The following is a 24,456-nucleotide window of genomic DNA, read 5'->3' as shown; positions in this document are numbered from 1 at the left end:
AATTAGGTCTTTTCTCTGTGCACATATATACAGAGAGATGAATGGCAATGCTTTTTTTTTTTCCAGCCTGAAACTACCACTTGAAAGTGTGACTAGATATCTTTTTGTTTACTTTTTTTTAAAGATTGCCAGTTGTGAACTGAAGATTCCACTGTCATATACACACTTCTGCAAAACAAGCACAACAACTGTATCTAATGGCAAATATACAGCAGGATCAGTTGGAACAGAAGTCAATGCAAGCGAAGTAGAGGTTAGACTTATTACCATTTTTTCACACGATCATCTGTTCTGTTAAATAATGAATTCCCCTCTAAGGTTTTGTAACTTCATTTTTTATTTTTGAGCAGCTTTCAAAAAGCACCAACTCCTTTATATCAAAGTCTTTCTTGATAGCTTTTTTTTTATGCACAGTTTAAAGTAAGGTAAATTATAGAACACAGTTAAAAAGGGTTGCTTTTTTCTTCTTTACTGTATCGGTTCTACAATTTTTTTCTTTTTAGTTTGAAGTTAAAGAAATGTATGGATCTATCTTCACTTTATTCTGAGCATTTAAACAAAATTAAAATGAAAATTTAGCATAAGTTATATTTCAGGTACTTTTTAATAATCAAACTGAAATGCTCTTATCCACTTGAATGCTTTAGGACCAATTATACTTTCATTTATTTCAGAAGAAAATCATTCAAACCAGTGGCTTTCTATCTAGTAAATCAAAATAGGAAGGGAATTAGGCCCTTTGTCATATTTTTTTTATGGTTTCCATGATTGCCTAGTGTATGAACATTTCAGTTAGGCTAGAACAGATGCCAATGCAAGTATTTGCAAAAAGTGCTGCTTTGTAGCTGGCAGTTAGCAGAGGAAAGGTATTGCAACTAAACGAAGAGTGTAATGGCATTCAGAATGAATTTGATAACCCAAGTCAGCCTTTCTTTGAGTTGTTACCAAGTAAGGGTAAAACAGAACATGTTGAAAGAATATTTAACAAATTCACTAAGAAAGAGCTTGTATTGCTTTGAAAACAGCAGGTAGATTTGGTTTTGTGGTGCCTAGCTTTCTTCCTATTGAGGGTGCTTGTCAAATCCTTTGGAAGTGCTTGGTACAAGCACGATCATCAGCAGTTGCAGAGCAAGTCCTTTTCAGCATAGATACAAACTTTGTGGAAAATTTAGGGTTTATTTATTTTACAAGTAGCTAGAGCCTCTATTGTGAGGCTGCATAGTATACTTACCCCCTCTCCCCCAGGCTTGTAAGGTAGTCATGTACCTATGGAGACTTGTAGAAAAGGTGGAGGATATGCCTGAGGTGCATCAAGTTCTAAGACCGATGCAGATGGTTAATCAAAGCCAGTTTTCTCAAGCCTTGTAAGAAACAGTTGAAGCATTTTACCTTTTGAAAACAAAAGAACATAATCCTCAGCCTAAGGCACACACCAGATGTGTAATTTTTTCATAGTTAAACTATGTTTAAATTATGACAAAATTACAATCAACTGAAAATGGGCCTGTACTGAAAAATGCTGGAAAAGTCTAGTAGGTGGTGTGTGCTACCTGTGCTATCTATAAACAACCCAAGGAAAGAGTACTCAATTCATGTGCATCTTTTTTTTTAAAAGTGCTACAAATGCTGTCCAGTGTGCAACCCAATGTGAGTATGTGTATATAAGAATACTAAGTGATGAAGTCCGTGTTTTGAAAGAAATAATGTTGCAAAGATCCTGGATTCAGAGTTAAAGAATGTTTTTGTAAATAAATGTGCTTGTAATGAGGAAAAAAAGCACAGAAAGTGGAATATATGTAAATGTGCCTTGGCATACGATTAGGAAAATTGTTTTGTGTCTCTTATATTACATAGCACTGATAGACACCACTGCTTCCCAGTCTCTGAGAATGGCACCTTTCCTGGAGCAATTCCTCCTTCTCAGACAGTCTGTACCTCTTACAGTTCCTTGCTTTTGCCCTTGGTAGTGGTATCTTCAGGAAGTTTCTGGTTCTTAGGTATCCTTACGCTGCACTTGCAGGAGGCCAGCAGTGCCTTCCAAGGATACTCCAGGTTGCTAGGCCCAGTTCCCCAGCTGGCAGGCATTCTCTTCTGCCAGGCTTTTAGAAGACTTTTGCTGTCAGCCTTTTTCCCAGTTGGGCCAGGTCACCTTTGTGGCTGCTCCCATCCCCAACAGTTTCCCATTCCCATGATGACTTATCCCCCAAATGACTTCTCATCCCCAAGTCTTAATTGGAGACCCGCCACCCACAGCTGTTCCCCATCAAGAGCAGACATCCCCAAACCAATTTGCGGCATGGGCAGCAGGAGAGGTCTGTGTTCAGTCCCCCCCCTGCTGACTGATGCAGGAATAAGTGCAGGCAGAGGCCTGCACTTAGAAGACTCAGCTCTAACCACAAAGTCCAGGCTGAAGAAGGAACACGGGGCCCCAAGTAGAACTTAATTAAGTTAGCTGAGTTTATAAAAGATCAAAACTGCTGAAGCAGTTAAACAATGACTGAGCATGTGCAAAATGGAAAGGCGAGAAGTACAAGATGAAGAAAACTATGAGCCTTCAGCAGAAAGCCCCCAAAGTGCGACCACCAGAGGTTACTGTGCCTACGACAGTAGGAGGGACAATATGATAATTAGGTCTGAGAAACCATTAACATAAATCCTGCCCCTTTCTTGTGAATTGCATGAATATGCATATCACTGTACCATAAATAAGTACTCCTTGTCTTGCTTAGGTGTACGTGTTCGGCGGAATTATCCCCCACATACCCATCGCTGTTAATAAAGAATACCTGCTTTCTAATTCTCCAAAACGAGTCTTGGAAAGTTACATTGCTTTTTGTGTTGCACCATTGATATGGGCACAGTAAGAAACTAAGGAACAACTTATCACCTGGGAAAGTGGAAATCGGCCAAAGACAGTGGAAACATGCATAAAAAATCTAGGATTGTTTAGAAATAATCAGGAAGTCATGCTGCGGAGGGGCTGCGCTCCCTGCACCTGGGCGAGATGCTGTGGGACCGGTAGCTGGAGGCGCTCCTCTGCTGCTGCACAATAACTCCATCCAGTGCTACAGGCTGGGAGATGGGTGGCTGGAAAGCTGCCTGGCAGAGAAGGACCTGGGATTATTGGTTGATAGGCAGCTGAATATGAGCCAGCAGTGTGCTCAGGTGGCCAAGAAGGCCAACAGCGCCCTGGCTTGCATCAGAAACAGTGTGGCCAGCAGGTCTAGGGAAGTGATTGTGCCCCTGTACTCGGCTCTGGTGAGGCCGCACCTCGAGTACTGTGTTCAGTTTTGGGCCCCTCACTACAAGAAGGACATCAAGGCCCTGGAGCGTGCCCAGAGAAGGGCAACAAAGCTCGTGAGGGGTCTGGAGAACAAGTCTTACAAGGAGCAGCTGAGGGAACTGGGGTTGTTTAGCCTGGAGAAGAGGAGGCTCAGGGGAGACCTTATCGCTCTCTACAGGTACCTGAAAGGAGGCTGCAGCAAGGTGGGGATTGGTCTATTCTCCCACGTGCCCGGTGATAGGACGAGGGGGAATGGGTAAAGTTGCACCAGGGGAGGTTTAGGTTGGATATTAGGAAGAACTTCTTTACTGAAAGGGTTGTTGTTGTTAGGTGTTGGAATGGTCCGCCCAGGGAAGTGGTTGAGTCACCATCCCTGGAGGTCTTTAAAAGACGTTTAGATGTAGCACTTAGTGATATGGTTTAGTGGAGGACTTGTTCGTGTTAGGTCATAGGTTGGACTAGGTGATCTTGGAGGTCTCTTCCAACCTAAATGATTCTATGATTCTGTGAAGCATCTAGATCCTATCTGAAGAGACAATCCTAATGGCAAATGGGAAGACTGGGTGAATCTCTCTCTCTTTTTCTTACTATTAAATTGTGATGAAACCATGGGTGTAATGTGAAACCTGCCATTGTTCCAGAAGGAGGAAGGGGCTTCCCTGCCTGAAGTAAACTGGAAGAGAAGAGGAAGAAATAGTGGAAAAACAAGTAGTGCAACACAATGTCTTAGTAAATCTGGCCAGCTTTAGAGAGCGCCTTTTGCAACGTGTCCCTTCCTAAGGGCCTGTCCAGGGCACAAGGAAATGTAAAGCTTTCACTTAGGCCTCCATTTTCTTTAAATGATTTTTTAAAGTTTTATTTTTTCTTCAAATGTGATAAAAAATATCAAAACAAATTTTTAATTTTCTTTCTTTAATAATGAGTATACTTCTTAAAGATCAGTGAAGCTCACAAGCGGAGCATCAGCCTTTCAGCTACAGGCTATTTCAAGAAAAGACAGTTGTTAATCTTTTGATCTCTTGTCATCAGAGGTGCCACTTTGTCAATATGTTGCAGGAAGTATAAAACTGTTTCTATTCAACCTTTTCAAGGTCATATAAGATGCAGCACACAAACAGATCCAACAGACCTCATTTGGAAATGCCTTGTAGGATTAGGACCCTGAACCTCCTTGTGACTTTTTCCTGATCAGTTTACTCTACCCCAGAATTGCTGACTGAGGGCTAACTCTTAGCTAGCTGCAGGGCACTGTTGACTTCAGCTGTATTAAGAAATTCAAATATTGTGGAAAAAATGGACATGGACATGTCTCTTATATCCTTGTATTATAGATTCAACTAGCTACATCTGCAGACAAACTGAATAGTGACAAAAGCAGTGTCACTCACTAATAGTTTGTAAATGAGAAAGTAGTGTTGAACTCAGAAATGCACAAAGTATGTCATTTCTTTGCAGAGTCAAAAGAAACACTCCTAAGAATATGACCTAAATGCAAAAGCCTTTCTTATCCTGTTTATTTATCCTACTACAGGCTCATCCTTGTATACTTGCCCTTTGCCTAATTGTTTATGTTCATTTTGCACATTCAAGGATTGCCAAATCTGTCAAATCACTCTTTCTTAGCAGTTAAATGCTATGTTCATCTTGCACCAGTGTTTACCTCACTACTGTGATAGCCCAGAGGTCTACTCATTAGCTATTCCTTCCTACTTTAGGTTGTCCTGTGGTATTCTCTTCATAGCCAACCTATCAGCTATTTGTGTCTGACAGGTTTTTCATCTAAAATAAATTTAATTAGCTATCTGCAAATCTTTATAAGAAAATATTAGACTGAGTAGACTATTTATGTGGTAGTCCCTGGGCAAATATCCTCTCATTGGCGTTCCTGTGACCAATAAGCTTTAATCCAGTGGATTTCACTCAACTCTTTTTTGCCAAAGCAAATCATAGGCTACTGCACTAGTTACAGTGAGTTTATCCAGGAATAAGGAAGAGTAGAACTTGAGCCAATGAAAATATTTGTGTAAGTCAGATGAGGACAGCTTGGTCCTATTTTTGTCTACGTTGGCTAACTTCTACTTTTGAAGGAAAGTTCATGTGTAATCTTAAAAAGTCCTGTTCTCTCTACATATATATTTATGTTCTGAAATGACTAAAATGACTTTTGTAAAAGTATACCTCTTTCTTTGTGTGGATTGAAGGGGCCTTTATTCAGGGAGTTGGTCTTTATACATCAGAAGAAATCTACATTTCCCCAGCTCACTCTTGGCCAAGATACATATAAAATCCCTACCATCTGTGACATTCCTGAGCAGTTCTGCGTCTATTTAATTCCAAATTCACACAACTGAATTGCTATCTATTCATCCAAGGTAAACATGCCAAACTCACTGTTTTCAAGCTCACCAGGTGTTTCTGCTGCAAAACCTTAAGTGGCTGTAGGGTATGGTAGACGTTTTTTTCCCCAAAGTTATTCCAGTTTCAGCTGTGGAACAAATTGTACTTAAATGGTGAAACACTGTTGTTCTGAGATTATGGACTAACTTTCTTCCCGTGATTTATTGGCATTAGAGTAGCACTTAAAAGCCCTAACCAAAATTGAAACCTTTTTGTACTTAGCTGCTGTGCTATGCATTGAAAATGAGAGTCCATGCAGAAGAGTTTAAACTGCCTGATAGGAAAAAGGATGGAAGGAGGAAATCCTATGATCCTTTTCAAAGGTGGAGAAGTCAATGAGATGAATGAGAGATTATGTGACTTTCTAGAATCACACAGAAAACCTACAGGAAGAGAGCCTAGTTCTTCCACTAGCCATGGCAGAGCACCAATCTTTGTGTTTTAAGGGTATGTTATTCTCTGAGGAGGCACCCAATTTGTAGCCTCAAAGCAAAAGCAAAAACTTAAGGACCTCAAAATTAAAGGTGAATTAGAGGGGTGTGTAGGCCTCCAGCTACTAAAAGACGAGAATTGCCACTGTTACAGCTTTGAATCTAGAGTAAGTATGATAAAGTAATGGGAATTTCCAGAAGAAAGTCCACTCCAATTGCTTACATCCTTACCTGATATAAATGAATAAAAAAACCCTCTTCTACATGAAGAAAATATATAGAAAAAGGACACATTTATTTTCAGACTTGGATGGCACAAACTTCATCCAGCAAGAGGGGCTAGGAGAGGCTTTCTTCCTCAGTTTGATTACTTTGATACAGAAAAAGTAGTTTGTGAGAAGTCATGAGTTATTTCATGGCTTTATAATGTGACAATTGTAGTCTCAGCATACAGCTTTTTTGATAGTGTAGCTACACTGTGAATTTTAAAATGGTTCCCACCAGGCAAATCCAGCCTTGATGTTTTTCTGATTTGAACATTTTCAGAGATGCAAGAAAAGATGTTGAATCTGGATGTGCTGGACTTTGCCAAATACTGAGCTGATGTGATTCAGTGTAATTCAGATAACTATGGTGGAGATGTGATAGATTAACTCTGTCCAGAGTTTTTGAGCCTGTCTTCTAACAGGGCATGGGCGAAGCTGGACTCTTCCTGGGCAGCTCATTGTTTTTTGCAAGATGTGATGCAGTGGCTGTTGTACGGAAAGCAAGAGGACTGCCCATGGACTTCAAACGGAGCAGCCCCTTGACCATTGAGCGGATTCGGATGGCCTGTGATGATGTCTTTACTGAGATGGTAACAGAGGTATTCACTGTACAGGCCTAAACTGTCCAGCTCCCTTCATATAAGCTCATTCTCTGTGTCATCATTATTATCAAAAAAAAAAAAAAAAGAGGCTAGCAATGATTCTTCTCATTTTACAATCTACTTCCAGCTAGGTTTATGACAGCCCTCAACCTTGACCTTTGGGTCATGCTCTCTCTTCTGTGTTTTCTGGAATGAAGTGGACACTGAAATGATGAGGCCTAGGTAGGACAATGGCTTTTAGGTACTCCAAACTGTTTACATGCTTTTACTAAGGCAGAAAATAAGCATTTTGCATGTTATATCAGGTACCGTAATTACTTTGTAGATTTGATGTGTAGGTTTGAGAACTGTACAGCTCCCCACTTTGAACAGCAATACAATGCCAGCTCCAGCTGATTTTGACAGACCCTCATCTTCTAGTATCTTCTTTCTCATACAGATGAAGTAAGGACCCACAATGGTACACTTCTATGGAAATTTTCTCCACAGTCACTGAAGTTATTTGGATAGCCATCTGTGTACTCTGCCTCTGCTTTCTTTCTAAAGTAGTACCTTTTTGTTCTTGTATCTTGTCCTTTTCTCGCTAGGATTTGGCAGGACAGAACAGTAGCTGCTGGAGAGTACCTCCTTTTTGTGAGACTTTGAGGTAGTAGCCAACTTTCATCCCTCTGTCTGTCCAACCCAATGATGATCATTCAAAAGAGTTTCTTCACAAAGGAGGGGAAGATGGGAATGATCAAATTTTTTACTGACTTACTAGCTTTAGGCCACTTCAACTGGTTTTCCACTGCACTCATCCTTTTGGCATTCTAAAAGTGGATACATCTGGTGTTGCTTAATTGTCACTTGCCCAAAATTTCTGGTTATTTAGAAGCCAAAGGAAAAAAAATAAAAATAAAAAAAAATGAAAGGAGTAAAGCATGGGAGAAATTATCAGACAGATACATAGCAAGGTTTTAGCAGCCTTTCCCGACACAATCCATGTCCAGTCAGAAGCGAACTAGACGAATGAACTCTGTGGTATAGAAAATAGGAAACACCAGACCAAACTGTGACAAGATACTTTAATTAATCTTTCAACTTAAATCATTCCCCTACTGAGAACATATTTAGTGTTGCTGTGTTTTGACCCAACTTATTTTTGGTAGAGCTGACGAGCCAGAAGGCTGTAGCCTGTGCTAAACAAGAGGGACACCCTTCTGGCATAAAGTTGGAACACAGGACTGCACAGAAACTACTTTCAGATGTTCTCTGGGTATCTGAAAATCTTCTGGTACTCAAGAAAGCTATTTCCAGTACTGTTTTCAAGTTAAAAAGTGGTACCATACAGTACAATATTTCACTTTTATAAAAATAAAAAAAATCAAACCCTCTTTGGAAACCTAATCAAAAAGCCCTTGGAGTTGAGTTTGAGCAACAGTGTTTTACCACAGGCTGAAAATTTCTCTATGAAAAGGGACTGAAGTTGGCTCAGGCAAACCTGCAGGCACTCTTCCAGTGGCAGCTAGCTAAAGACATCCTGACCTCAACATTACTGGAGGTTGGGGCTGTGAATTCCATACCATCCACTTTTGCTTCTTTCTGTGCACAATATCCCTTGATCAAGTTTTTCACAGTGATAGAATTTCTCATATTAATAGAAGTCATAATCAAAATCAAGTACCTTTGTTGTCTAGGTGTTGTGCAAATACTTGGAGTTTAAATGAAAGTGCCAGTTTTTATCCTGTCAAAAGGAGCTGATATTTCATCTCCAGAAATGCCCTCAGAAATGTAGGATTTCCTTGCAGACATCATGGCCTTTACAATTTAATGCAGTCCCATCAAACCATGTTGCACAATGGAGCCTCATATGTCAGTTCCTCCTATAAGAAATCTGAAACTTTCAGGCTGTAAGCTCACCTGTACTATAGAGATATGTTAATTAACTGTTGAAATACAAGTATGCCACAGTCAACTACAGGTAAGTTGGTTGATTTCACAACCCTTAATAACATGAGAAAGTATAGATTTGTTCATGCAATGCCATTTAAATGGTTGAAAAGGAAGCATGCATTTGTCAGTTAGAGAAAGTTTTCTTTCCACTTAGCAAAATTATGTTTTATTTACATTTTCTTTCAGATTCCAAAAGATAAACCTGGAACCCGGTAAGCCATGGGCCAATGATACATATGCTAATGTTGCTTTTCTAAGTATGAAATAACCAGGTGATTCCTTCAGCCACTTACTGACTGAAAGCATTTCTGCAAGAAAGAAGTAGAACTGTAATACTTAACACCCCATCACCACTGTATTTGTAGAACAAGATACAAGCTCTAGTTCTGCTGTGCTGCCAAGTAAGATACCTCTAATTCTGAAACATGTATTTCTCTCTAAACTGAACTACTCCTTGCTATACTGGAATAATTCTGATGTTACTGTGAACTTTGAAGAATTTGCATGCGGTTTTGAAAATATCTGGAACACACAGCAGATCACAAATAGTACCATCTTGCCACTTCTGCATCCAGTTTGAAATTCACATCTGTTATTATCTATTCTTTCTGTTCTTCTAGTACATGAAAATCCCAAAGATGAGAAGTAAACACTGTACAAATTGGTGATGGTCAATGTATCAATATTACAGTAGATCAGAGATCCTAAGAGTACATATTGCTAAATTTTTTCTGGAAAATGATATGTTATTACTACCATAGTAACCATAGTTAATAGTCTCGTATTGCTTTTTGCTTCCTGGCAGTCCATCTCAGACCTGCTCTGTACCGTGAGATCTCTCTGAAACACTATGAATTTTGACCTCTCTCAGAGCTGGAATAACATTACTGCTGTCTACTCACTGCAGTGTCAGTGCTCAGTCCTCCTCTCCTTTGCCTTACCCACAGTTTTGCTCCTTCTGTACAGTGAAATGGTGAAGTGGGATACAGCTGATGCATTCACTTGTAGGGGAAGAGAGGGCACCAGGTACAGGAGGTGTTGTCTACCTACCTAAATGAAATATTTCATTTTGAAATGGGGTTGCCCATTGCAATGATAAGCAGGTGTGTGTAGCAGACATGCAGCAGGTGACTGAGAGGAAAAAGCTGGAGGGGAGTAGGGCTCAGAGGAAGCAATGACAGTAGAACAGTTTGACATGAAAAACAGATTTATTGTCTCATTGTTTAACTCAGCTGTGCCAAACAATGTGTTACTGGCACTCTGAAATACGTCATTTTGAAAAGGAGGTTTTAAAGCGATGCAGTGGTAAGCTACACGAATCTTGATGGAGTATGTCCTCATAAGGAAAGGAGATTGAGAAGCAAGTGTAAAGATGTTTCAGAGAGAACAAAGGAGATGTCTGGGCAGGGCTGAGCTGACCCAGGATAGGTATCCATACAAATGTATATTTTGCTTTCACATTTGATAATTCAAAGTAATAAAAGTAATAGTAGTAATGCATTTAACAATATCATTGTTTACCCAAAACACTAACATAACTCTGTAGGAAATCTACAGGTATTGTATTAGTTCAGATCCTGCTCTCAGTTACATAAACATAAACCTCTAGGCTAACTTCATTTACTTTTATGGTGAGACTGCAGGCTTAAGTTAGCACACTGTAGAAGAGTGTAACCTGCACGCAGCATCAAATACACCATTTAAGTCTGTAGTGGTACAAGTTTTTATTCCTTTACAAATAAAATAATATTGCAAGTAATCAGAAAATGGATTGCATATGTTGGTAAAGTTTTCCTTTTAATTTCTCTTCATAAATGGAGACAATACATCTTAAAAAAAAAAAAAAAAGCTCAACTGGCAATATGCTTTGCAATTTCATAATCTGAAAGACTTTAGTTTCTGCAGTCAGGTCTTGAATATGTGTTTGTGCTCCTGTCCTTAAAATGAGATATTCATAGTCTGTGACTTATCATCTTGGCTTTTCATTTAATTGTAATTTAGACAAATGCTCTCATTTTAGAATGAGTACTAAAGCAATCAGTGCCTTGGGATAAAATGAGTGAAAACTGCTTGCGAATATTAAGGCGAAAATCCTACCTCTGAATGACATCTCACCCAGGGTATTTTAAAATGTGATATTTTGGGGATTTCATTGGGCTGTTAACTGGAATTTGCATAAATATGTCTGTCTTCAATAAAAGCATACTTGTAGGGCACTGTCCTGCTATTTGTGACACTGTTCTTTAACCAATTCTGTTTCAAGGAAAAAATAGCAATGAAAATGGTGTGAGATGAAATCTGGCTCCTATTGACGGTAAAAATGGCCAGTGTTTGGACTTAACATTCAAAATGTGTGACTTGATGAGCATGGTGTTTTTCCATTAATCTGTTGCAGTAATGAATTTCATAGCAACAGACGTATTCAGGAGGCTTTGTAGCACTTTTGTCCTACATCTATAAATAAAATTCTCTTTTCAAAAATCAAAGTACCAAACATACTTAAAAGATACTATTTGCAGAGTATTTGCTCAGGTTGTGTGATAAAAGCCTTGTCACCACAACCAACAAGGAGCCCAGAGGCATGAGGACAGGCAGGGGAACCCCGAACACCCTGTTGGAGAAAGGAGGCCCCTACCCTGGCTATTCTTGAGGTTGTCACAGGGAGGTTATTACCCCCATGGGCCACAGGGATGCCCAGTGTGGTGACTCTGCAGGAGAGGCTGTCCAGAACATTGCCCAGACCTGGGAGGGTTACAGCGTAACACAGTGTGGGATTTAATATGGGACGCAGGGAAAAGCACTGGGGATATGTACAAAACTTACAGTGGTGTGATTATGGGAGGATTCAAAGGCAGGGTAAGAGACTCAAGGTTGTTTAGGGAGGAAAAAGCATAGGAAGAGTAGGTAAAACAGGCTGATATGAGTAAACAGGCCAGCACACTTGTCTGGTTGTACCCTGTGCCTGATCAGCACAGTCTGTCTTTAATTAAACTCCATGCCTAAGCATTTTTTTGGGTGAGGCTCTCATCATTTTGCATACCTGTATGTGTGTCTGGAGGTCTAAGTGCCAGAAACTGAAATCAGACCAACAGGAGTACATGTGGTACCAACAACTGGAGCGAGCAAGGGTACATCTACCAGTGTTATCACTAGCAAATATTGAGCTGGATTGACCAGCTGCCTGAGTGGAATCCATAGTGCATGGGTGTGCATGGCAGTGTGCGTGGGGAGGTCTGTGTACCAGCAACTGGCATGGGGCTGTGGGCCTTGGGGGCTTGTTTGTCCAGGTGCCACCAATCTGGGAATCTAGATCTGGGAATGGATAGACGTGTCTAATGCCAGCTACTGGAGGGGTCTGTGTTGTATACCCTGAGTGTATTTGTCTTGTAGAATGAACAAAATATTGATTTTGCTTTTTACAAGTTTTATCCTAGTTTTTACCTGTGAGGGTAGTGTAAATAAATGAATGTTGGGTTGGGTGACAGTGCAATGCCTGTAGTCCAGGCAAAAACAGACAGCAGAAGGTAAGTAGCCTTGCTGAAGATACAGCCTGAATTTAAGGTAATCAACTGGATAAAGTAACAGGATTAAATGCAAGTTAGCCAGTTCTGCTTGGATGAAAGAATGTCACAGATAAAAGCCAAGATTATTATTTTCCAGGCTTTAGGTGTAATTGCTACCTCTTATATGAATAGGTAAAGAATTTGTTTTCCTAAACGTAGATATATGCCAGAATATGGTTTTCAAAGGTCACTTAGTGTGTAAGAGCACAAAAGGATGATACATCTCCTTGCTTTCTTCTGAATATTTTCAGTGTAGCTGGGAGGTGTGACAGCCTCCTTGCTGGGCCAGATGAGACATGTAAGATTCACAGCCAAGGAAATGTTTTTTTGGGATAAAAAAAAGAAAGGGGGCTAGCAACAACATTAATTAAAGATATGGCTGTGCAGGTGATCCCACGTTCCCTTCATAGAGCATAATGACTTGCTCTGTTTATACGCCTGGCAACTTAACAGTTCAAGAGTTTTAGCCAGGAGAACATTATACATTACACGTGGTGGAAGGTTGGCAGCTGTGTGAGGTGTAGAGGGAAACTTGTGATCTCTGGGTTAGTTCACTGGTTCACCATTTTGAGGAACAAACAAATGAGTGACAGTTGCTTCTTCTGTCCTGCATCAACATGGACAGCATGTTGCATGCTGTTAGATTCAGCCTTGCAGACATCTCCAGTTAAGTGTTGCTGCATGTGTTTAGCAGCATATGATTTTTAACCTTATATTAACATACTGGTTTTGTTTATGCTGTCTTCTAATACACAGACTGGTCTACAGACTGAAGATAAGAAGGAAGACAAGGCCTGCAGTCCTGGAACTCAGAAACCTGGTTTGAAGTCATATGTGTGAGTAGCTTTTAACCCATAATTTTGTCTATCTAGACTGGAATACGTGGACTTTTTATAAGGTGATATTATAATCAGGATCTGAGGAAAGAAGAAATTATGACATATATGACATGTAATAGTAAATTTAGGAACTAATAGTGCAGCAGGTATTGAATTGACATAGGTGTAAGTGTGCCTTTTTGGAATAGTCTGCTCTTTTTATATATATACTTACACACTGTATATAGATTTGTACGGCACCTATTGCTAATGTTAATCAAGATCCTGATAAAGAACTGAAGTTCTGGGCATGAACTTAACACAGTAATCATTAACATTTCTGATTTTCTTATCACTCTAATATACGCATTGAGTAAATTGTACAAAACAGCTTGTCACATCTGAAACTGGAATATTTAATCCATCTGAAATTAAGGCTAGCAGATTTTCTGCCTGCTACTCTCTATTTGGATGATCAAGAATAATGGCTTGACATAAGCTTTGTATAAAGCTGTTTTACCAGTCTGATTTTTCTAAGCTTTAATCAATTATAAGACATCAGCCCCTCCACAGTCAGTTTACCTTGGCAGGGAGCTTTGCAGCTTTTAACGAATAATCAGGTGAGTGGGAAAGAAGATACTATGACTGATATTTTTCCTTTCAAAAGCCACATTTCTGCTCAAGTAATTCTGAGTGAAATCTTACAAATATTGAAATCTGCCACAACCCTCCCTGTGCTATTAATAGGGCCCTATTTTCAGCCTCAATGTCTTAACTACTGTGCTGGTATCTCATTAGTTATTCTCATTACTGCTGTTTGCCTGATTGGGCAGGCTTCCCGTTTTTACACGTTTGATCAATTTGCTGCTGAATATGTAAAGCCTGCCTCAGCGAAGACCAAAACAAATTACATAACTTTTCTAGCAGCTTGGAAAAGAGACTGCGTGTTAGTGCTGCTAGATTTATGAAATGCACCCGTCGCACCGCTGGTAAACAGCTCTCCCTGCACGTTCTGGGGGCAAATAAACAGCTCCTTGCCTGGCCATCAACTTTTACGGGAACAGTCGAGCGCTCGGACAGCGGCTGCTGTGTGCCGCCGGCCTACTGCCGTTTTTTTTAGGGCGGCTTTGCAGGGTAGCCTCTTCCAGCGCCGCGGCTGCTGTGGAGGCTACCCGCTGTACGGGGGCGCCCTGCCCAGCTCTGGTGGCCGGCTCCTGCGGCTGTGCCGGGCCTTGCCCGCCCGCCAGGGGGCGCTGCCCCGCGCTGCTCGCCTGGTCCCCACCTGCTGCGCCGTTCCACTCGCCGCGCTGTCGTGGAGAGGCCGCAGCAGGCGCCTGCCCGCGTGTGACGCGAATCACGAGGGCGGGGGGAGCGGGCGCGCTTACTGCCGGCCGGGGCAGGGGGGGCGCGGGCAGCCCCGCTCAGCGGGAAGGGGGCGCCGCGGGCCGGGCGGCGTTAGGCGGCGGCGGCTCCGCAGCGCGGGGCCGGCCGCTGGGGGCAGGCGGCCCCCGTCCTTGTCCCTGCCGCCCACCCGGACCACCCCGTGCCGCCGCCCTCTGCGGCGCTGCGCCATGGTCCGGCCCGGGCGGGGCGCGCCCCTCCCCCGCCTTTCGCGTCGGTTCCGCCCGCAGGGTTCCAGCCGCCGCCGCCGCTGCTCCTCGCCGCAGCTCCGCTCCGGGCCGCTCGGGCGTTTTCTCTCTGCCTTAAAGTCGGTGAGGAGCCGGCCGCGGGCGGGCGGGCGGCGCCGCCGTATCGGGGCCGGCCGGGCGAGGCCATAACGGTGGCGCCGATCGCGGGGGGCTAGAGGGTGGGCATGGGCCGCTCGGTGCCCCCAGCGCGGCGGTAGCGAGGCCGCTGTCTCTGCGGCGAGGAACTGGTCGCGGGGCCCGCCAAGGGGGGAGGCCCGGAGCGTGCCGGGCGAGATGGGGCAGGCCCGGCCGTGGCCCTGCGGCGGGCAGAAAATGGAGGCCGGGCGGGAGGAGCGGCGGCGCCGCGTGCGGGGCCGGGCGGCAGCGCGGCGGCGCGGGGCGGGCCGGGAGTGGGCGACGGAGCCGGGGCAGCGCGGGGCGCTGGCGAGCTGCTGAGCCAGGCCTTTCTCTGCTTCTGCACAGGGCGTCTTTTATGAATCAAAAGCAGCAGAAGCCGACGCTATCGGGCCAGCGTTTCAAAACTAGAAAAAGAGGTAAGCCGGGCGTGCACCGCCGGGCCCCGGCTCTGCGCCCTGCGTGCCGCCTTCGGTACAGAGCTCCCGGTGAAAAGGCGGTTGTCACTCGCCAAGCAGTGCATTTACGCGCTGCTTATAAAGGAGACCAAACAGAACAGAGTCTCGATGCTGACTCCAGGTGCTGGAATGTTCTGTGCACAACTCCAGTTGCTGGAATGTTCTATGCACAACCTTTTCTTTTTCCTTCCCTTCCCTTCCCAATGTAGCTGCATTGTCATAACGTTGGCTTAGGAAGCAGTTATTCTTGACCTAAAATGAGTGTATTTCACATGAAAGCATAAGCGCCTAGTACTCCAAAATCACAGGGGAACTCCAACACAGGCTTGTTGTAGGTATTGCATTCATCTAGGGAACATGTAACCTAGGGGGAATTTCAGTGTTAGCTGCTGGAAAAGAGTTGTATTGCCTTTTTATTTCTATAAGAGTACCTGATTTAAAAACTGACAAACAAAAATGAACTGAGATATGCAAGTGCATGCGTCTGTATCTTGTATGGTTACCCGAGCAAGCAGAGTTACTTACTGAAGAGGCGTAATGAGTAATGTGGCATTTTTAGTTACTTGTTTTACATTAAAGAGGAAGTGAGGACAGTTCTTACAATTTCTGTTTGATCATGTTTGATCAGTATGCAGGCAGTGTTACAGTTCAAACTGACAATGGTAAGAATGCTTGGAGCACTGAAATAGTAATGAAGAGGTACAGAAGTACACGTTAGCTTGGAGAACTTACTTTAATGTTGAAGTAAAAGTATCTGAAAAACTGTTGAATTGAGAGAATGGGATTTGGTCGGTCTGACAGATCACATGCTAGCATCCTGGATTTTTGTCTCTTGAAAGCATTGAACCACAGGCAACTCTGAGTAAATGAATTTCATAAATCTGTCCTGGAAAATAACTGATCCAGTATTTTCAGACTTTCACCCAACTGTTAAAGACATGTTGAAACTTGCATTGAATGTAAGGGCACTAATGTGCTTCTTACAAAATAGTTCATACAGATGCTAACAAAACTAGCTAAGATGTTACAGACAGTGTGCTAGTAAAGATTGGCAGCTGAGCTCTTTCTTTGGAAGCTTTTCTTCCCGTGGTTTGCATAGTCTAAGGACAAATTTATTCATAGAATCATAGAATATCCCGAGTTGGAAGGGACCCATAAGGATCATCAAGTCCAACTCCTGGCACTGCAGAGGTCTACCCAAAATTTTAGACCATGTGAGATTAGCAGAACTGAAGACCTCTCTCATTTTAAGGCCATTAGTTATGTGGGTACGTTTGTTGCATTTTAGCTGTTCCTGTAGTGAAAAGGCTACTGATCAAGTGATTTATCTCAAATGTGAAAATGTATTCTGCTTTAAAATAATAATAAAGATGCTGAATAGGCATGCAATTATAATGCATAATTTCATATTGTTTTTCTTAGTGAAAGTACTGAGAAATTCAGTTAAAGGTAAATAAGGAATGTTTTAGCTTTTGATATCTTTGTGCCACCCATTGAATTAGTAGGGAAGTTAAAGCACCAACATTTATTACTGTCATGTTGGCCATTTAAATGCATTTTAGGCTAGATTCTTAAGTCACTATTAGTGTTAGGAATGCCTGTTGTCTTCTGGAATACTGTTCCAGAAGACTGGAATGATCTCAGTTCTGTTTAACTTAAGGCTTGCCAGTATCTGCATTTGTTTTTGTTTTTATAAAAGAACAAACTCCTCATGTTTGAATACCAAATAAATGCGTGTGCCGGCTTTAGTTCAAGAAACACTTGGTCTTTGTCTTTGCAGATGAAAAAGAGAGGTTTGACCCTACCCAGTTCCAGGACTGTATTATTCAAGGTTTAACTGAAACTGGCACTGACTTGGAGGCAGTAGCAAAGTTTCTTGATGCTTCTGGTGCAAAACTTGACTATCGTCGCTATGCAGAAACACTTTTTGACATCCTGGTGGCTGGTGGAATGCTGGGTAAGTTCCCTTTGATGGGGCTGCTGTAAACCTTTATTTACTTTTTATAAAAGCTTTCTGTTTTCTTTCACCGTAAAAAAAAAAACTCTTCTAAAGAGCTTATTGAATATGTAGATCAGGGTTTGAGTTATCTGTGGGAAACCATGTGGTTATGTTAGGGCCTAACTAAGCAGTCTGATTATTGTAGAAGCACTCTGTATACTGTACCATGCTTTTGCTTGAGTTAGTTTGCATCCTTGAAAGCATAGACTATAAAAACTTGGTTTAAAGGAAAGTATATTGGCTGAGAGTGGAACTTTGTGTAACAGAGTTAATTTCTGCTAATGAAAAATGGGTGAATGCTTGGTTCAAATGCCTCTTCTGTGGTTGCAAAGCCAGTGGTGTTGCCCTGTAAGATTCTGACATGATCCTGTGTTTTGTGCACCGTGCCCTGTTATTCTGGAAAGTATTGTTTACAGAATTATCAGATGTGCTTAGTTTTGGAAGTGCTGTTCTAAATTGTGTTGTTGGCAATTGTGAGGGGAGGGCTTAAGCTCTAGTGAGAGTGAGAAATGAGGTGGTAGCTAAGTCGGCAGAAAACACAGAACTGAGGAAGTGAAATGTGATGACTAACGGTGTTGTAAACTCATGTCTGTATCTTGGTGTAAAGAGTAGAAGGGATGCTGACCCACCAGGTAAGAAGTAAATAAAGCTTAATGAGTTGAAAAGTGCTAAGAAAGATGCAGTACTTCTAGATTTAGACTATTAGACTATTTGTTTCTTTCTTACCTGCTCTTCAGTGAGAAGGGATTCAAATGGCAGAGAACCATGTAGAATACAGGGTGTGAAGAGTTCTGTTGTCTGCTTAGCCTGAAAAAGTACGTTTCAGATTGTAGCATTTGTTACGCCATAGTTCAGGGAGGGGGACAGGACTTAAATTAGAAATTTGGCAGTTGCAGAAGACTTTCTGTAATGTAACAGAAATAGAATTCAAATGACCTAAATGCAGAGGGGACGAAAAGGAAATGACTGATTCTGGGCTACAGCCAGACTGCATGGCAGTTCTGCAGTGGAGTTTTTGGGAGAACATCTTTGCTGCATGTGCAGGTGGTCTTCCCACTGATACTGTAGAACTGTTAGGTTACTAGCTCAAACAAATGCCAAAAAACAAGGCTTTCAAAATGGTTTAACTTCATGAAGTACACCTGCTTATCTGAATGTCATGAATTGGAACTGTGTTATGTAGACCGAAGTTACTGTGTGATGTTCGTTTTGGCAAGAGACTCTTTTGCTTATGTTAGAAGAGCTGGCTGCATGAGAAACTGTTGTGACTTACTTGGTTATTGTATGGACACTGACATAGAAACCAGCATTATTGCAGAAGATGCTAAAAATTTGCTAGGAATAAGCAGCTTTAGTGTTTTCCTTTAAGAGAAGAAGAGCCTGTATGGTCATATTAACTTGTCTGGCCTTAAACAAGATGTGTTGGCAATCCATTTAGCAGTAGGAGGTTGGAATATTTATATATTCATATCTAAGCTACTGATTTGGAGTTCAGTACACTTATAGCAGTAGAGCAGATGGAAATGTGGGGGTTGTTTCTCCAGTGATCTGGTTCCATTCATCATGAAAGGACAATGCATTTTGCATATTACAGGTATTTGAATTCTTACCAGGGAGTTGTACCACTAATACTGAAACCCTTCTTTAGCCCCAGGTGGTACCCTGGCAGATGACATGACACGCACAGATGTCTGTGTATTTGCAGCACAAGAAGACCTAGAAACCATGCAAGCATTTGCTCAGGTTAGTTCTGAAATCAGTACATTTTAAGTTAAACTGTTCAGTGGTCAAAAAATGAACTGTTTCTGTAGCTGAAAGTTCAGGTAAGATAAAAATTTACAGCTTTTAGAAGCCTTGTGCCTTTGTGCCTGGTAAAATGGCACTCTTCTAAGCTAAAGTGCTCTAAAAGAGTTCAAACCAACTGTACTGAGCTTGATTTTTAATTCTAACTAAATGATAATTCAGAGCAATTCAGACACACGATCTCTTTTCAGGTTTTTAACAAGCTAATCAGACGTTACAAGTACCTGGAGAAAGGCTTTGAAGATGAAGTCAAAAAGGTATGGAGTAGTTCCTTATTGGCAGAAAGAAAAGCCTTTAAATTCTGCTAGTTAATCATTCTATGCAGAAGAATTATAATATACAACAGATTATTAAAATAGGACAGAATCTTGTTGACAGAATAACAACAAGCTTGTATGACTAGTGGAGAAGGCTGCCAGTGTACTAGCACTGATGCTGGTTGAGTAGCTTGACTGAAACAAAAGTAAGTGTCAAGCCTGGAGGTAGCAGTTCTTCTTCCTCTTGTAGTTGCTGCTGTTCCTGAAAGGGTTCTCAGAGTCTGAGCGGAACAAACTGGCCATGTTGACGGGTATTCTGCTAGCCAATGGGACACTTAACGCATCGATTCTCAACAGTCTTTATAATGAGAATTTGGTAAAAGAAGGTAAGTGTTGTCCAGCTCTTCTGTTAGGGGAAGGATCATGGGAGACAGAACGTAAAGTATAAGTAGGTGGAAATTATGATTACAGTAACACTCCTGCAGCTCACTAACTTCATCTGGTGATAGATTTACTTCAGAATTAGCAAAGGTAAACATGCTAGCTCACAGTCTGGAAGGTCTTGCTGAGACTTTAGAAAAATAGTGTTTTGGGAAACTTCTGTATAGGACTTCTCTGCATGACACTGAGGGCTGCAGTCACTAGTGTTGCCCTGCAAGGCACTACTGTGTTTTGTAGAGGGATTTTTCAGGGTGCAGAAAGTGTGTTACATCTTCAGGCTCCTTCCTAAACTGCGGCAAGGAGAGTTGAGCTTAGTACAGGGAAGCCTTTACAATGCTCAATTGTGAGAGAAGTCCAGCAGGCTGGCAGCTGTGGTGTCCTTGGACAGAGGTATTGCAGACTGGGCAAGGGCTACCTCTGAGCACAACTGTTGCTGCTTTGGGCTGGGGTGTGACAATGTAGATGCCCTGTACTTGGTCCCTTTTAGTTTTAAATTTCAATACTACTACTACTGTTTGTGTCGCACAGGTGTTTCTGCAGCTTTTGCAGTCAAGCTGTTCAAGTCATGGATAAATGAGAAAGATATTAATGCAGTGGCTGTCAGTCTTCGTAAAGTAAACATGGATAACAGACTGATGGTGAGTATCCCTAAAACTACTGATGTGCTCCGAGGCCAGTTTGGTAAATAGCATTTACCAGTAAAGTACTTGACAAGTTTCTCTTTTGAAAGAGTTGTCGTAAACTTTGTTTTCAGGAGCTCTTCCCAGCCAACAAACAAAGTGTTGAACACTTCTCCAAGTACTTCACTGAAGCAGGACTGAAAGAACTTTCCGAGTACGTTCGGAACCAGCAAACCATAGGAGCTCGGAAGGAACTGCAGAAAGAACTTCAGGAACAGATGTCACGGGGAGATCCATTCAAGGATGTAAGTATTTGTAGGCAAGGTGTACATGTGATTTCCTTCTGTGGGAATTTAGCTCAAATTATGTGAAATGCAATGGCATTTAATACCAATCTGAAGAGGATATATGCCTAATTAAATACTGAGCTTAGACACCTAGTTCCCACTAGCCATTACAATTAGTACCAGTGTGGTTTAGTTCTGTAGTTTTCCTTAATGTCCTGAATCTGGCTGCACTGAAGGCTTCTGAACCCAAGTTTTAATTTAGCTTAGTGTCATATGTGACCTACATGGTGACTATTTTGTCTGGCAGATAATCTTGTACATAAAAGAGGAGATGAAGAAAAACAACATCTCAGAACAGACTGTGATAGCCATAATCTGGTCAAGTGTAATGAGCACTGTGGAGTGGAACAAAAAGGAGGAGCTGGTAGCAGAGCAAGCCATTAAGCACTTGAAGGTATTGTAACCAAGCATGGGCTTTTGCATCTGTTGGGTAGGGCGTGGGCTTCCTTTTAAGCTTCACTTAAAGTGAGTTGAATCCTACAAATACCGTAATTCAGAGACAGCATTAGATGGGGAATTTTTTCCCTTGCAGCTGTAGAGTTGTAGTCGTAGTTGTTGAGGTATAAACAGTATGACTTCTGCAGGAATGCTCCTGGGAGGTGGGTGGGAATTGCTTCCCTGGTATGTGGGTTGTAAATTTTTAAGCAGTGGCTGATAAAAACTGAGTGAAACCAGTCTAGCCAGGCGATAAATGCTAAGGAATGTTATGTGTGTGTGTGCCAATTTGTTATTCCTGTTACAGCAATACAGTCCTCTACTTGCTGCCTTTACTACCCAAGGTCAGTCAGAGCTGACTCTTCTGTTGAAGATTCAGGAGTATTGTTATGACAACATTCACTTCATGAAGGCCTTCCAGAAAATAGTGGTGCTGTTCTATAAAGGTAACTCCCTGTGAGATTTTTGCTTTTTTTTTTAAGCCTGGATTGCAGAATGGTTCCATCCTGGTAAGGCTTTTAGGGAACATCAGTGCTATGACACTGCTTTTCATTAGCTGAAGAATTTTCTACTGTCAGTTTGCAAACATGGAGCTCTAAAATGCAAAGGTAGGTGCTTCAGTCTTTGGCACATGGGGAAGTACTCCTCTAGACAAGAAGGATGTGTACTAGACCAAAGCTGAACTTGGATTTTAAGACTCTTTGGCATTTAGAACTTACGGAAGGATTGTAGTTGTGTGTTATTCCTAGTTCTCTGTCTGAACAGACCATAAATGGCCAGAGACTAAGACCACCAAGGTGTTCTGGGGTGCTATAGGGCCTCTGTTAAATGGCTGTTAAGACGGTATTACTCAGAAACATGCTTGTGCACTTGTAGAACACCACAGAACAGGAGGAAACTTGTTAAACTGAAGATTATAGCGTATCTGTAAAATGTAAAACAATTAAAAACAGTTCCTGTGGTGTCCTTTGGACTTTAAAAAAAATATGTGTTCTTAGCTGTTGAGTGAAGTTTTCCTGCATATGGAATCTCAAATAGTTAGATGCAACGCTGAGAAGACCAACAGCAACCTAGCTGAAATGCATGGTTCTCAGAATTTTAAAACAGGAGGTTCTCCTAGCAGAAGTATGTCCAGCTGTGCCCAAGGAACACATATGTGTTGGTGGAATTTCTAGGGGAGGCATCAAAGGCTGCCAGTTAGGGGTTCTCGATAACTGTTATTTGACGATCAGTACTCTTGTACATCTTACAGCTGAAGTTCTGAGTGAAGAACCCATCCTGAAGTGGTATAAAGATGCGCATCTTGCAAAAGGAAAGAGCGTGTTTCTAGAGCAAATGAAAAAGTTTGTTGAATGGCTCAAGAATGCTGAAGAAGGTAACCAAACCTCACAAACTCTTCCTTTTCGTTTTGGGATGCTAGGTGTTAAGAGTGCTTTGTTTTGTGGGGTGGGGGGGGTGCTAACTGATCCTCTGGGAGGAGTGTCCCCACTCTTGGCTAGAAAAGCTCCCTGGTGCAGTCACTGTGGTTTGGCAGCTGTTGTGCAGGACACAGGGGGCTCAACAGGTGACTGGGGAGGAGCTGACCTGGGGGCCGCCTGTTGAGGTCCTCTCTCTGTTGCAGAGTCGGAGTCTGAAGCTGAAGAGGGTGACTGACCTGTGAAACTGTCCTCAGTAAAGCAAACAGGAGCTGTAGATAACCGTCGTGTCTCACGTCCTTCTGATTCTTACATCCTACCTCCCTGTATCAAGCATGATATAAGGGCTCATGGCAAATTTCTTTTAACTGTTTTCTATAGTCATTGAAATACTGGGTTTAGTTTTTAAAACCATGTTTTAAGTAGCTTACAGGAGTTACAGATTTGACTCTAACCTGCATTTGTCCTTTCAGTTATAGTTCTACCTCCTGTATTTTCTACTGTAATAATGTAATTTAAGGCCTTCCACAATGAAATCCATTTTACCCCTTGGGTTTTCTATCTATCTGCATTTGAGTAGACATGATTTGGTAAACGAGATTTATGGCAGTTCTGTTTGCAAATTAAAATGTAAGAAGCCTCTGATGTGAAGAGGCCATGGCTTGTGTGGTAACTTGGTGTGATACTTTAATCCATACAACATGCTTCAAATAACCCTCGATTGTCCATCTCCTCAAGGACTTTGTCAGTTCTTTTACTATACTTCCAGCATAAAGTAATACTCTACTCCAGCTACTGGGAAAGGCAGCTGCCCTGCTTCTGGGCACTCAGTATTCTACAGCATAGAAACTTCAGGTGGTGAACTCCTGTAACAATGGTGGGGTATGAAGAGTGGCATCTCTGAGCCTGCTGGCATAGCTGGTGGCCTAAGTTCCTGAGGGACAGCACAGCTTGTCAGGCTGTCTTATACCTGGGCATCAATTCTAGGGCTCTTGCACTTGTCAGTCTCTTTGCAACTTCCCTGCAAGTACAAGCAAACAGTGCTGTCCTGAATGCAGCTGTCAAAGATTTTTCTGGAGTGCTGGCTGAAGCTGCTAACAGTGCTGGGGCAAGGGCGTGCCTTGTTACACGTACAACTGCTGCAAGGTAAGATGAACAAAATCCTATCCCTGCACCCTGCCCCCCAGAATGAGGTTATTTTATGCTGGCAGTTGACACGTTAAGATTATTTTGCTTACCAAAACTTGGTCTGACTTCTTAAGGGCAAGTCTCAGGACAGCTTGTAATTCAGGAAAGATCTGGTAAAGGCTAAGTATACACTGTTGTAAACTAAAAAATCAGGATTAACTGAAATACTTATAACCAGAGTACACCTATTAAAGTGAAAAAAGAAATGGTGATGACAGTGCAATCTGTTCAGTACTAAAGTGATCTTCCTTAACTTGTAACTTCAGTGTTTTTTTTTTAAAACAAATAAAGGCCATCCTTAAACTTAATGCAGAGGGTTGTCTCTGTTCTTAGCCCCCCCCCCCCCCCCCCCCCCCCAAAAAAACTTGTTACACAAAACAGTAAAACGATTTGAACTGTCCCCTCTCCCTAGGTGTTTTATGATTCCAGGAACAGTTC

General features: G+C 42.0%; 2 protein-coding genes across 4 annotated transcripts; both read left to right on the top strand.

The window, feature by feature from the left end:
* The first annotated feature begins 484 nt into the window (after nt 1–484).
* LOC308198092 (uncharacterized protein) lies at nt 485–14,545 on the top strand. 2 transcript variants are annotated; one of them, XM_080599737.1, is made up of 3 exons: nt 485–3,461; nt 9,098–9,123; nt 13,231–14,545. In XM_080599737.1, exons 1-3 carry the CDS (start codon nt 3,145–3,147, stop codon nt 13,245–13,247), a joined length of 360 nt encoding a protein of 119 aa, XP_080455863.1. In that variant the 5' UTR covers nt 485–3,144; the 3' UTR covers nt 13,248–14,545. The 2 variants fall into 2 exon arrangements, with proteins under 2 accessions (XP_080455863.1, XP_080455862.1); XM_080599736.1 differs by having other exon boundaries at nt 485–3,486.
* A 146-nt stretch (nt 14,546–14,691) lies between these two features.
* Nucleotides 14,692–24,326, top strand: BZW1 (basic leucine zipper and W2 domains 1). Of its 2 annotated transcripts, none has more exons than XM_080599705.1 (12): nt 14,692–15,004; nt 15,404–15,474; nt 17,294–17,470; nt 19,161–19,255; nt 19,507–19,572; nt 19,823–19,958; nt 20,542–20,651; nt 20,768–20,938; nt 21,228–21,374; nt 21,723–21,861; nt 22,668–22,790; nt 23,037–24,326. In XM_080599705.1, exons 2-12 carry the CDS (start codon nt 15,414–15,416, stop codon nt 23,066–23,068), a joined length of 1,257 nt encoding a protein of 418 aa, XP_080455831.1. In that variant the 5' UTR covers nt 14,692–15,004; nt 15,404–15,413; the 3' UTR covers nt 23,069–24,326. The 2 variants fall into 2 exon arrangements, with proteins under 2 accessions (XP_080455831.1, XP_080455830.1); XM_080599704.1 differs by having other exon boundaries at nt 14,847–15,000.
* The last annotated feature ends 130 nt before the right edge of the window (nt 24,327–24,456 follow it).

Source organism: Anser brachyrhynchus, assembly GCF_964034855.1.
Source record: "Anser brachyrhynchus genome assembly, chromosome: 7".
Classification (NCBI taxonomy): Eukaryota; Metazoa; Chordata; class Aves; order Anseriformes; family Anatidae; genus Anser; species Anser brachyrhynchus.
The sequence above is the reverse complement of the archived record's forward strand: the minus strand, read 5'-3'. Positions and strand labels throughout refer to the sequence as shown.

Excerpts from the sequence above, each read along its gene's own strand:
- LOC308198092 (XM_080599736.1), top strand. The coding sequence starts at position 3,145 with ATGAGCCAGCAGTGTGCTCAGGTGGCCAAGAAGGCCAACAGCGCCCTG. Across the intron at positions 3,487-9,097 it reads TGAAAGGAGGCTGCAGCAAG|ATTCCAAAAGATAAACCTGG; the intron begins GTGGGGATTGGT and ends ATTTTCTTTCAG. Across the intron at positions 9,124-13,230 it reads AAAGATAAACCTGGAACCCG|ACTGGTCTACAGACTGAAGA; the intron begins GTAAGCCATGGG and ends TCTAATACACAG.
- BZW1 (XM_080599704.1), top strand. The coding sequence starts at position 14,864 with ATGGTCCGGCCCGGGCGGGGCGCGCCCCTCCCCCGCCTTTCGCGTCGG. Across the intron at positions 15,001-15,403 it reads CGTTTTCTCTCTGCCTTAAA|GGCGTCTTTTATGAATCAAA; the intron begins GTCGGTGAGGAG and ends GCTTCTGCACAG. Across the intron at positions 19,573-19,822 it reads TTGAAGATGAAGTCAAAAAG|TTGCTGCTGTTCCTGAAAGG; the intron begins GTATGGAGTAGT and ends TTCCTCTTGTAG.